Raw genomic sequence first — 13,574 nt, 5'->3', positions numbered from 1 at the left:
AAAATTAAAAATTATGTGGCTACGTTTAATTTATTACCAAATATTGGTAATGTGTATAGAATTTTGACAATATTATTAAGTCAATCCTACCAAAATTTTAGTAAGGTTTATTTTGGCACCAGTAATGGAACCATAGTTTTGTGAAACAAACTTAAAAGAAAATGTTTTCCGTGATGTGGTTGGGTGGGCCCCAAGGGTCAGTGACACAGAATTTGAACCCTTTACGGTGCCATTCGGCCCTTCGCTTCTTGGTGCTCCAACCAACCCACCAAACAAACTGGCCCAGATTCTTCAAACACATTGGGCCCACTAATCTAACCCATCCACCCACCCACCCACTCAAGTACGGCCCAACAAAATCCGGCCCATCCACCTTTCTCGGATCCACCGGCGGTTTCGCGCGCCCGACCACGTCGCGTGGCGCGAAACGAAAACCCACCAGAAAACACGGACGGACCCACCCTGCAGTGGCGGTTTCTTTTCAACAACCGCCGTAACTAACCACGACCGGATATTATCCCGGCGTCGCCTACGCCGCCGGCCGTCCACTCCGTTGACAGTTTACAGTTGCAACTGAACTACCGGATCTCAGACCGTTTCAGCCATGCAGATCGATGCAACCTGAAAATGAGTCATGAGCTGAGGGAAAATGGATATGTATAGCTTGGGGCCAGTGAATTTTGAGAACATTTGATGAAAAAAATATATTGCATAGTAGAGACGATACTTGAGTTGTAAAATATTATCGTATGTGAAAATAATATGTGAGGCTTTGGACCCACGTGTCAATGACATGGTATTTTTTAAATCTTGCGTTTTTTTATGATGGTATCAGGAAAATTGGTCCAAAAACGATGTCAAATTAAACGAGAAATTAACCAAATAAATGAGATGTTTATTTATGAGCTAGGAGTATGAGAGCAACTTGTATGACAGTTACGGATCACAACTTTGAGTCCTACCGTCAGTGTTTTGTTTAGACTGAAATAAAGACTTTTTTAGATTGAGGTAGTAGTACTAATTACTATCTTTATTTTAAAATATAGGGGATTTTATTCATGTATTAACGAAAGGACAGACAATTCACGTAAAACTACTCTCATACGATCCAGTTATTAGGACCAGAAGAGCAATTGATCGATGAGCTGGCCATGGCAGGCAGCGACCTTCAAGTCGCAATCAGGTCAAAATGGCTCAGCCACATTCAGAGTCCCAGGCTTCCAAGCAATTGCACTGACCACGGTATTTATGCCGCTGTCAAGAAATGTCTGCATTTCCATGGTGTTTACATCCTGCTTGGGCCATGGACTTGTATGTAGGATGCCCTCAGGGCACTGGTCAAAGCAGTTGCTTACTCCTACTAAAATTCATTAAGATCAACTTGCCAATCATATCATGTGTACTCGTGTTGAGCAATGCTATGGTCACACAGGAAATGTCTACAAAGCAAATGAGACTATGACCCAGGAATTTCGTACTCATGTTGTATAGTAGAGAACAATATTTTTCATGTTGCATGTAGTAAAGAACAAGCCAAAATTAAAGTCTTTGGGGAAATCTGTTGGCCACAAAGAAATTACTCCCTCCATCCACAAATATAAATATTTCTAAAATATTTTAAGTATGGATTAAGATTAAAAAGAAAATACTTGGTGTCCCTTGTTAAATGAGGGATTGATGCAGAGTTGCAGACGAGAGGGTGGTATTTAATGAGACAACTAGTACTTTGAAATGCTTATATTTATTGATAGTGGGAGTAGTATTTTGTGTTAATAATATGGTTTGGATGTGGGGAAATTATAAACTATTTCCACATTTATTAGTATGTGCAACAAGAAGTGTAAACACACACACCAATACATTAGGAAGTAATAACATACATAGTACTACACTTATAAGGCAAAAGAATTTACGCATGTTCAATAATTCCAAAAATTCCATGCATCCCAAACAAGACATAAGAAAATCTTTCCAACAAAATCTTTCGCAACTCACCATCGATCACTAGTCACCAAAATATCTTATTGGAAATCCTACCACGGCTTGCTAAAAAAGGTTGAATATACTTTTTATTTGGAAAAAAGAATATGTGGTCTCCATCATATGTACTTTTGTTTGAACTCTCACCGTTTTAAATTATAAGTCGTTTTGATCGAATATAACAATATTTACTATACCAAATTATTTTCATTAATTTTAGTATCGAATATATGTTGATGGTATGTTTGTTTTGTATCGAAAATGTTGCTATTTTTTTAGCATTTTTAGTTATGAATCTGGACAAATATGTGTCCAGATTCATAGCTAAAATTGCTATATTTTAGGTTGGATGTAGTATAAGCTAGGTCAAACTTAAAAGGCTTGATTTAGTAAAAAGTTAAAACGACTTATAATATAAAACGAAGGGAGTATTTGATTGTATATGTGGTAGATTTGTTTGTGTGCATAGCACATTAGCACAGGTGTGTATTTTTCTCTTGTACACAAATTTCTTCTTTATTGCAATTATTACCTTCCCAACTGATTTAACTGGAGACGCCTCTCTGGCTCTCCTTCCATGTCGGCACCTCTAGCTTGACTCTATACCCGTCGTCTTCAGTCTCCTCCTCCCCTCTCATCGCCACTCTCCTCGTCTCCTCCATGCCTCAGAGGTACGGACAAGGCAATCTCTCTGCCCCTCGCGAGTTCTTGTTTCATCCGAAACATCAACCCCGGCTGAAAGCTGTCGCCTTTTGTTTTTTTTTTTTTTTGGAGGGGGGATCTTGTCGTACCGGTTTTTTCTTCCTTTTTCGCCATATGGATTGTGGGTTTTTTTACCTGGGATTTTCCTTTGCGTTCCTGAGATTTCACATGACTGTTTGTGCATTGTGTTGCGAGAAATTTGGGGGAAGAATCACGGACAGGGATTTTCCTTTGCGTTTCTGAGATTATTTCCCATGACTGTTTATGCATTGTGTTGCGAGGAATTTTGGGGGAAGAATCACGGACAGGGCGATTTGTTTTTTGTTCTAATCATTTGGCTCTTTTTTTCTTGGGACAGTGATTAGTTGAGAGGAGGAATCAAGAATCGAGGGAGAGGGTGAGGGAGATGGAGATCGAGGAGGCGGGCGGCGCCGGGGAGGATGAGCTGGAAATGGAGGCTCCGAGCGTGAGCACGGTGGCGATTGCGGTGAACGGGAGCAGGAACAGCAAGCACGCACTCAAGTGGGCTCTCGACAAGTTCGTCCCCGAAGGGAAGGTCCTCTTCCAGATCTTGCATGTCCGCCCCACCATCAAGATGGTGCCAACTCCAAGTGAGACATTTCTTCCTCTTGATTCTCTGAATTTTCAGTTCTTGCAGTTTACAGGGATGGGGGGAAAAATATGCAGTCTTTGGAGGCAATGAACCTTGTTGTGAAGTGACTAGTCTCTTGGATGAGTTTTTTTTTTTTTAATTTCCTTTTTCTTAAAGAGGGGAATATCAAATACTATGGTTTGTTGTTTAGGAAGTTTTGATCGGAGGAGGTGTCATTTGATACATCAGAGAGGGGAATTAAAATGAGAGGTTTTACTTGGTCATTGCCACCAAATGTGGAATTCGTTTCACAAAGCTGCATAGACTAGCCAAATACAATGCACATTGTCGTTGTTGCCTACTACTACCCAACCCAATTGATGAGTGTGAAACTTGAGCTCTTGATTATTTTTTTTTAAAAAAAAATCTGATTTGCGAGAAGGGACTAATGGATGATAAACAAATATTTTGCTCACTGCAACTAGTGGAAAGATATATACGTATTATGCTCTGTACCCAAGGTATCTATGTGGTATCTTTTGATGTCATATAGGAATATACTCCTAGCTTCAACTAAACGGGGAGGCAGGAAATTGAAGTGCTTTTTATCAGTTCCAAATTTTCAATAATTGATCTAGATCTGTTCAATAGTACCATCTAATCATCTATGAACAAAGTTGTGATTGTAATGTCACAACTACCGAGTACCAACTAAAATAGTTTGGGGTGCTGCAATATGAGGTTGTTTGATTGTACTAATTGTGGATAATTAGGGAGAGTACGAATCCCATAACTTTTGTGTACTAATTGTGGATAATTTCTATTTAGGAGTGCGTTTTTCTGCTAGTTACCATTTCAACCATTTAATACGGAGCTTTTCTTTTCTCCCTACTCCTTTAAGTGGGCAATTTCATTCCAATCACACAAGTGCGTGAAGACGTAGCAACTGCATACAAGAAAGAAGTGGAATGGCAAGCAAACAATATGTTGCTTCCTTACAAGAAGATGTGTGCTCAGAGAAAGGTTATCCTACAATTTGTCTAAGTGCGCTGATTGCGGTGGTTGGTGTAACTGATGACTAAAATAGCATCTTTACTCTATCTGATGTACAGGTAGAAGCTGAAGCTGTTTTACTCGAATCTGACGATGTGCCTACTGCTATAAGCGAAGAAATCAGCAAATTCAGTGTCTGCAAGTTAGTTTTAGGTTCTTCTAGCAGCATATTCCGAAGGTTAATTCTCCCTGTTATTCGTTACCTAATTTATTTGAGCATTTATTTATATTACCAAATATAAATCTATATACATGATCACTGAATGTTTGAAAAACATTCATATACTCATGCTACTCAATGTTTCTATTACTAACTGCAAATTGTAGGGGTACTAAAATTTGTCTTCTGATCCACAAATCAGAATTAACAATTATATATATTTATATTCAGTAATCTATCAGGAACCTTTCGAATTCTTACTTACTACTTCCAGAAAATACCTATCATTGGAAGTTTCAACACTACAGTGTTGCTGCACTGTGTAGTTGTGGACAAATGCCATTCTAGTGGCATGCATTAGTTGGGCAAGTTAGTGCAAATGGCGATAAACTTTTGGGCAGATAGCTGGTCTATTATAATTGATCATAAGGAAACCTAAGATTTCAGTACAATGATCATCCTTGATCATTTAATGCCCCACGTTCCAGCCTACCACTGAGGTTTGCAATGCAACTACTTGATTGCAAGTTTTGTTAGTAATAGAAGTGGACAAACAATCCAAACTGAACAATTATACAGCAAAAAAGGCATTGCGTACTGCAGGGGCAGATACATCCGTCTCAAAATAAGTTTACTTTTATACATGAATATGGACTTATCCTATATCCAAATTCATGTATAAAAGTGAACTTATTTTGGGATAAATTTTGAATGGTATAAGTTTTTATATTTTGGGACTAATTTTGAATGCTATAAGTTGTTATATTTTGGGATGTAGTGAGTAGTCGTTTCACATTCATTTGAGAAAGGCCCGGGGGGTCTTCCGGCTAGCACCACGAGGTGTGGGCTAGCCGACCCGGGTTTGAGCCTCACCACTCTCTTAATAAATTTTGATATGAGAGCCCTTCCTCTCATATCCAACGTTTCACATTCATTTGTTCAGGGCAATTCTTCAGTAGATCATTTTTTAATACAACTTACAATGGTCATCAACTCACCATTATGTACGTTCTAAATCGATAGACCTTTTAAAACTGCTCTATTGAGAATTCACAGCATGTGCATTCTAGAGTTAGAAAATGTGTTTTATATGTGTACAATGTTGGTCACATCGCTAACAATTTTAACTACTATATCAGGAAAAACAAAGGAAGTAAGACTGCGACCAAAATCTGTGAGTGCATTCCAAGCTTCTGCACAGCATACGTTGTCTCAAAAGGAAAACTATCATCTGTGCACTCAGCTACATCTGATGCCATCGGAACACCTGAATCCATTTCTTCTTCAACTGTTTCATCCCCAAGCTCTAGAAGCTTTTCATCCAGTGTACCCTCAGGTAATACACAAGTCTGTATGTTTTTGCCTTGTGTATTTGTTGGTACACCTTTCAACTGAATACAATGAATTCGACTTCTTGAGAGCTAAGTCAATGAAGAGTCAATGTTTTTTCACTTTGTATTTCTCCCAATCTTAATAAAATTGGTCGACCGAACCTTTCAGCCGAACCGGCAAAAAAGTCAATGAAGAGTACTGTCAATCATTTTCACGTGAATGTTTTGAGGTTCATCAATTCATGCACTTGCCATGTTATTTCTCTTTAAATTCAATGGCCGAATATATATATTTTTTATAATCAATGACCGAATGTTGGCGTAACATGTAAGATAACATCTGGTTTATAAACATATTTACCACCCTAGACTATTTAATGCATTTGATTAGATGTAGCAACCTTTTAGGAACTGTGTATTTGATCATTTATGCCTTTTTCTCTTTGTCAGTGTACTAAATATGTTGAATACTGCAGAATGGGGAGACACATATGGGTCAGCAAATGTGTCATTCCACCAGCCATCTCTGTCATCTCAGCGTGACCAAGCAATTGCAAACATGAATAAGTTATCCAACAGGAGAGCTAGCCCTTCAGGCAGTGGTGGGAGTGAGATCTCCAACCATGATGATACAGTCCTGACAAGTTCACACTCGATCAATTCAGAAACACGGTTCAGTAGCAGCAGCAGTGGGAATTCTATCTATAAGAGCTTCAATAGAGATCGTTCATTTGATAACTCTGATCAGGCATCCGTGTCAGATATGGCAACAAATCTGAAACATTCTCATGACCAGGTATTAAATCCATTCAAGAAAACAAGATGAAACATATTCTTTTTCAAAGTAATATGCACATGACTGAAAATTTCATGTTTCTCATACCCTTATATGTAACTTCTGTTAAGCAGGAGTATCTAAAGCTTGAGATTGAGAGGCTGAGGGTTAAACTACGGCATCTTCAGAAGCTTAATGAGTTAGCTCAGAAAGAATCATTGGACGCCAATCAGAAAGTAAGTTCACATTTTAATGGTAGGAGCTATACAATAAATTTGGGCATAGCCTACAATGTCTAACTTTTTCCAGTTGAATGTTTGTTATTAGTTACATAAGTTGGGCATCCAGGACATTGAGGATGAAATTAAGCTTAAAGAGACAGAACTGACAGAAGAAAAGGTAAGGAGATTGATAAGGAAAAAAGAGAGAGAAGAACAGGAAGTTGCCAGAAGAGAAGATCAATTAAGAAATGAAAATGCTGAAAGTGAAGCAACAAAACAGAGTAATGGCAATCAGGAAGGTGATGAGAATAAGACAGGAGAGAGGATTTTCGTGCGCTGTTTTGACGAGTATAACAGGTATACCTGGGAGGAGATAAAAGCATCGACTTCGTCACTGTCTGAGGATCTTATGATTGGCAGGGGATCATATGGTACAGTGTACAAGGCTAAGTTTCATCATACAGTTGCAGCAGTAAAAGTTCTGAACTCCCCTGAAGGCTGTGGAACTCAGCAATTACAACAGGAGGTACTGTCATTTTCTCCCCAACACTCACCTTTTTAGCTGTTCAGTACACTGTACTCTAAGGCAAGATCTAACCACCATTAAACAACCCCGGACGAAGTGCAATGGTTTCATCAATCAAATTTGACAAAATAAAAAGCATTCTCCAGTGGTACACCTTTATTTTGTGATGTGCAAAAGCAAACAGCAGAATCTTCTCTTTTGCTAAGACAAAATTCTTGAACCCTCTGAACTGTCTTAATAGGAGTTCACAAACTATTTATGCAGATATAGTGCAAAATCATCCTCTGATCATCCTTATTCAAAGTACAATAACATCTTCAGTCTAAACGATGCAACTCATCTTTTTTTTTTTTGTCAGCTTGAGGTCCTAGGTAAAATCCGGCACCCTCACTTGCTCCTGATGCTAGGTGCATGCCCTGAGCATGGTTGCTTGGTCTACGAATTCATGGAAAATGGCAGCTTGGATGACATGCTGCAACGGAGAAATAATACACCGCCATTGACCTGGTTTGACCGTTTCAGAATTGCTTGGGAGGTTGCAACTGCTCTTATGTTCCTTCACAGTTCCAAACCAGAGCCTATCATACACCGGGATCTGAAGCCCGCAAACATATTGCTTGACAGGAACTTGGTTAGCAAGATAGGTGATGTAGGTCTATCAACTTTGCTTCCAAGTATGGATCAGTACCTGTCCACAATGATCAAGAACACTGCTCCAGTGGGCACTTTCTGTTACATAGACCCAGAGTATCAGAGAAGTGGCGTGGTCTCCATGAAGTCCGATGTTTATGCTCTAGGGATCGTGATCTTGCAATTGCTGACAGCGAAGTCACCAATGGGGATTGCCCATGTTGTGGAGACTGCACTAGAAGATGGACACTTCGTGGACATTCTGGATGCAGCTGCTGGGCAGTGGCCTTTGAATGAGGCACAAGAATTGGCTTTCCTAGCCCTAAAGTGTGCCGAAATGAGGCGCAGAGACCGGCCCGACTTGAGCGATCATGTTCTTCCAGCATTGGAGCGGCTGAAGGATGTTGCAACCAAGGCCAGAGAAATGGCTTTTAATGGCCACCAAACAGCACCTCCAAGTCACTTCATTTGCCCCATACTTCAGGTTTGTATCAACACTTATCATGATAGTGACAGTCTCACAGCAAAAATTACTCCTTTTCCCTTTGAAAAAGAGAATCACAGTAACTTTGCTGATGATGTTCTTAATAATGTTTCAGGAAGTGATGGCTGATCCATATGTCGCATCGGATGGGTACACATATGACCGGAAGGCGATCGAGCTGTGGCTAAGTATGAATGACAAGTCCCCTATGACAAATCTGAGATTGCCTCACAAGAGCCTGATACCAAATCACTCGCTTCGTTCTGCAATCATCGACTGGAGAACAAAGAGTTAGTAGCTGGTACACATTCTGGCCTGCATTCTCCAGAATGTAGCAGTTGATGATTGATTTTCTTCTCAAGGTGTAAATTTTTTGCAGATCTCATGTAGAAGTAGTCTTCATGTTGGTTCCAAAAATAAAAAATAAAATAAAATAAGTGGTGTTCATAAAGAGGTTCAAGTTGTGCAGCTTTATCAAATAGTAGTAGTAGAAATTGTTTCCTACTAGCTCATAGGCAAACACCTTCCACCTCACTGTCTTAGTGAATGGTGAACAATTATTTTTTTCTCCTTTGCCATTCATAATGATGTGTTGTAAGCTTGTAATTAGTGCTCTCAACATTTGATCTGATTGTAGGAAATCTTAATGAAAATTCAGTATGAAGCTTTGTATAGGGTTGTTGTTCTATGCTGTCATTTTTGTATACTGTTGGGCTGTCTCATCCTCAGTGAAAAAGCAGAAGTTGCAACCAATTAAAACAATCTCAGCTATTGATGATCTTATGGAAATCAGATGACTTAGGGGGTGTTTGGGAGAGAGGGGCTAAACTTTAGCCCCTCTCTCAAAAACATAAGTCCCTAGGGTAGGGACTTATGCTTTTGTGAGAGGGACTAAAGTTTAGTCCCTAGTTCCCAAACACCCCCTTAATATATCAATCTGCAGCGCAAAGTATAGGACATAATGATGAAGCACTGGGCTCAGGCTCATTTGCAAAGCAGATTGCTTTTTCATTAGACAGGAAAGTCAATAAGCAAAATAAGTTTGCTGCTGTTTTATGCAGCTATCTATCTATATCTTATCTCTTTGCCATGATGAGTTAGGTTAGCTCTCCCTCTTCCATTGATTGATTTTGCAAGTTGTTGTTGTGTGTGAGCATAGCTGAAAAGCTGGAAGCAAACTTTCAATTAACTTTGATCTCTGCGAATCGCGTAAAGATACAATTGTCGGTTGAAAACAACTTGGCCCAGGAGAAAAAAAAAACTAATCACTGAGAGGATTAATTATAATCTAATCACATCATCATCTCCTATAAAGATCTGATGACCATGACTTTAACCTGTCACCTGTCTCTGCAGATTATCTTTATTTTTATTAAAGATCAACAACCATTTTTCTCTTTTTCCATCCAAGAAAGGAACTGAATAAATAGTACTATGATGAAATAGTGTGGATCAACATCACCAACTTTCATCAGGTGTCGCTGTTTACAAGATTTCCTTGCGATTAAAGAAGTCGCAAAATGTTAGGTCACCTGCAAGCATTGCAGCAGAAAAGGGGGAGCATAGTAGTACAAATGATTGATTGATTGGTTGATCAAAATGGACATGGCTCCAGATAATACTCTTGTTGCTGAAGAATTAGAAAAGATTTCATTAACTTTTCTCATAATTCAATCAATTAGTGGTAGTAGTACAATCAATATACCAATTATCAAGCTGTTAATCCACCAACCAGCAGATTTGGTGAATTGGTACATATAAGAATGCCGTCCAAGAAAAAGCAGACGGCCATTTTGTTGTTGCTTTGTTCCTTTGTTCATATCATGGAATCAAACTGAATTAATCCAAACCAAATTTGCTACTACTACTACTGCTAATCATACTAGTAATTAGGTACCAAATCAAGGCAATTAATCCCCTCCTCTTGAGTGATTAATTATAATTAATTAATTAACCAAATCACCACCTGGTAAAAACACTGTCTTGACCAATCAAAGCTTGATCCTTTCCCAAGTTTGTCATGGCGATGGATGGATTGTTTCTAGAAGAGCTCTCTGGTGACGAGCGGCGCGGCGGCGTTCCACGTGCTCTGGCTTGTCCGGTCGGCGGCGGCGGCGGCGGCCGGGAAGAACTGGCAGTGGCTGGGCAGCACGTTGCCGCCGGCGACGGCGACGGCGGCGGCGGCGGCGGCGGTGGAGGAGGAGATGGTGGTGTTAGATTTGGGATGGCATTGTTGGTGGTTAGGCTGGTGCGGCGCGCCGGCGGTGGCGACGCGGCGGCAGGAGGGGCACATGGTGAGCGTGGCGGCGGCGGAGGAGGAGGGCTGCATCGCGGACGCGGACGCCGGCGAGGGCGCGGCCTTGAGCGCCCTGAGGTCGGCGAGCTCCTTCTCGAGGCGCTTGTTCTCGTCGGCGAGGCGCTCGCACCACCGCTTCAGGTACTCGCAGTCCACCTCCGTCTGCTTCAGCTTCGTCCTCGCCCTCCGGTTCTGGAACCACACCTCCACCTGCCGCGGCCGCAGCCCCAGCCTGTTCGCCAGCGCCACCTTCTGCTTCTGCATCATCACCAACACCGCCGATCAGCGCACGCCATGGATCGGACGAACACCTTCCAGATCACGCAAGAACCGGAAATAATGGAAGGTGAGGAGGAGGAGGCGGATGCTTACGGGGTTGAGAGTGGAGTGCGTCTTGAAGCACTCCTCGAGCACGGCGGCCTGGTCCTTGGACAGCCTGAGCTTCTTCCGCCCGCCGGCGCCGTCCGCGCCGTCGTCGTCGTCAACCCCGGATCCCGACCGCTCCAGCTCCCTCTCCCTCTTCCCGCTCGCGCTCGACAGCGCCGCCGCGCTGTCCGGCGACGTGGACGCCCTCCCCTGGTACATCTCCTCGCCCCCAACCCCAACCCCCACCGCCGCGGCAGCATGCGCCGCGGCCTGATCCCGCCTCACGTCGCCGACGATGGAGTTGAGCGCGGCGGCCCACGGGGAGGATGATCCGGCGCCGGGGGAGGAGGTGGTGGTGGTGGAGGAGGTGAGGCTGCCCTGCGAGGCGAGGCCGAGGCCGAGGCTGAGGCCGAGATCCATCATGGCGATCAGGTGTTCGATCAAATGGCGGCGAGGTGGAGGAGGTGGAGGAGATGAGTGGGGGTGGAGGAGGCGAAGGGGGGTTATAAATAGTGGTGGAGTGGAGGAGCAAATGATGAGCTGGTGCGAGTGGATCTCGTCGCGAGTCGCGACCAATTATTAATTGCGACGCGGGGTGGGGTGGGGCCCCAGCTCGGCTCGATCTGAGCTGAGCTGAGTGATTGAGCCGAGTCGAGCCGAGGCTGAATGCCTCGGGCTTGGCTCGTTGTGTGTGTGTGCGCGTTGGAACTTGGTTTATTTTCGATCTTGCCGGCTTGGCTTTGCTTTGCTTTAAGTTTGATCTGACGATAACATTAGCAGCATCGATCATCGTTGTACGCTAAGGGGCTTGTTTAAAACACATGATTAATAAAATGAACAAATATAAAAAAAACACATGATTTAAACAGAAATACATGTACAAAATAGAGGTTGCACAACACTAAAATTATATGGGAATGATTGTTCAACTAGGCCAGAGAAAAAACACATACTTCAAATGAGATAGACTTAAAAAAAATTTTCCAAGTGGTTTAAGCTCTTGCTAACTTTTCTTTAAAATCTTTGTGGGAATGTTCATTCCATAGAAATTTTTAAGGAAAGGGTAGGATTCAACATTTCTTGTTTTAAGGTTTTCGTAGTATGTTTTTTATAGAATTAAAATGCTTTAAATTTCATATGTTTTCCTTACAATCCAAGGGAGCCTAACCGTTCATGTTCCACGGTGAATTATTTGAATGCATGCATAAGAGTTTAGTAACAAGTGAAAAACGACTGGCTTAAAATCGTGGTGATTTGTTTGAAATGTAGGAATTTCACATGAAACAGTTCAATTTCATCAGAAAGATTTGACGGTCTTGTACTTTGTACATATGTTGTACTTCTTTATATCTTAAATCCACAGCACTGCATGCAGGTGAAACCTTTGAATCGTAGCATATATATGCACTTGTGTTTTCAGATATTCCAGCATTTACTGGGATATATTACCACCAGTGAATTTAATAAAATCTGAAAGTGCAGCTGTGAAGGTACTCCTGGGACAAATAAATTCAGACCGCCGATCGGCGCTGCTGGCCAGGAACTGTTTGAGGAGGCAGGCTATGTTTTGCATTGGTATCGTCTACAAGAATATTGGATCTTACTGCTGACCAGTTCATCGATCTGACAGAGAAGAAAAAAAAGAAAAGAAACACACGAATGGTTCAGACTAATTCAGACGACCTACTTACTGTAGTAGCTCATCAGCTGCATCTCTCTCCTCTGACGATCGAGCAGTGACGCAGATTCCAAGGAGCAAAACCTGCAAACAACGAAGGATCGATCTCGGAGCAGGAAACAGATCGATCGATGGACCGGGATTAGCTGACAAGACTGCATGGAAACATGGATGGATCATATCATCCAAAACACGGATGGAGCTAGGAAGAGGTCAATGTCTGATCGTGCATGCATGCATATGAATTTGGTTTAATTAATTAACTGTTAAGTCTGAATTCCTGGGACGGTAGGTTGCTGATGTCCCCTGGCAAAACAACACTGGTTTACCTTCCAATCCATGGATGTCGCGTTAATTTGGATGGCAATAATAACTGACGAAATTGTTAATCACTCCAGCTTAATTAAACTGATCGAAATAGTACAGCTGCAACAGGCATGAATCCTGCATTTTTGGGTTAGCTAGCCTGCCTAGCAATTTAAGCAGCAACAGGACGGCCTGCCTGCCTCCTAATTACTCAAAGCCAGGTTTGTCAGCTAGCTAAGTACTACTACTAGCACATGAATACTAAATAATTAGAAGAAAATCCAGATAAAAAGGAATGCCATTGCCATGATTTTTTTCTTGTAAAAAACTAAGTGAACTGTTCTAACACTCAAGAACACACCAAAAAAACAAAAAAAAAAGAATATCCAAGTGTATCATATCAGATAACACATCTGTATACTTATTGACGAGTAGAATCAGAATTAAGCTGGAGATTAACCAACAACGTACGAC

The 13,574-nt window shown here is 41.6% G+C and overlaps 2 protein-coding genes across 2 annotated transcripts; one reads left to right on the top strand and one right to left on the bottom strand.

Annotated features, from left to right (window-relative positions):
* Window positions 1–2,537: 2,537 nt before the first annotated feature.
* Window positions 2,538–9,140, top strand: LOC127776527 (U-box domain-containing protein 35-like). Its single transcript, XM_052302934.1, has 10 exons — window positions 2,538–2,651; window positions 3,041–3,293; window positions 4,176–4,297; window positions 4,387–4,505; window positions 5,627–5,823; window positions 6,295–6,614; window positions 6,728–6,829; window positions 6,921–7,340; window positions 7,699–8,454; window positions 8,570–9,140. The coding sequence occupies exons 2-10, from the start codon at window positions 3,089–3,091 to the stop codon at window positions 8,747–8,749; spliced, it is 2,421 nt and encodes an 806-aa protein (XP_052158894.1). The 5' UTR covers window positions 2,538–2,651; window positions 3,041–3,088; the 3' UTR covers window positions 8,750–9,140.
* A 983-nt stretch (window positions 9,141–10,123) lies between these two features.
* LOC127776528 (homeobox-leucine zipper protein HOX2) lies at window positions 10,124–11,618 on the bottom strand. Its single transcript, XM_052302936.1, has 2 exons — window positions 11,123–11,618; window positions 10,124–11,008 (listed from the first exon to the last, which is right to left on the bottom strand). The coding sequence occupies exons 1-2, from the start codon at window positions 11,537–11,539 to the stop codon at window positions 10,496–10,498; spliced, it is 930 nt and encodes a 309-aa protein (XP_052158896.1). The 5' UTR covers window positions 11,540–11,618; the 3' UTR covers window positions 10,124–10,495.
* Between the last annotated feature and the right edge of the window lie 1,956 nt (window positions 11,619–13,574).

The sequence above is a fragment of the Oryza glaberrima genome, chromosome 6 (assembly GCF_000147395.1).
Source record: "Oryza glaberrima chromosome 6, OglaRS2, whole genome shotgun sequence".
NCBI classification, from domain to species: domain Eukaryota; kingdom Viridiplantae; phylum Streptophyta; class Magnoliopsida; order Poales; family Poaceae; genus Oryza; species Oryza glaberrima.
Note: the sequence above shows the minus strand (reverse complement) of the source record. Positions and strands in the feature narration are given on the sequence as shown.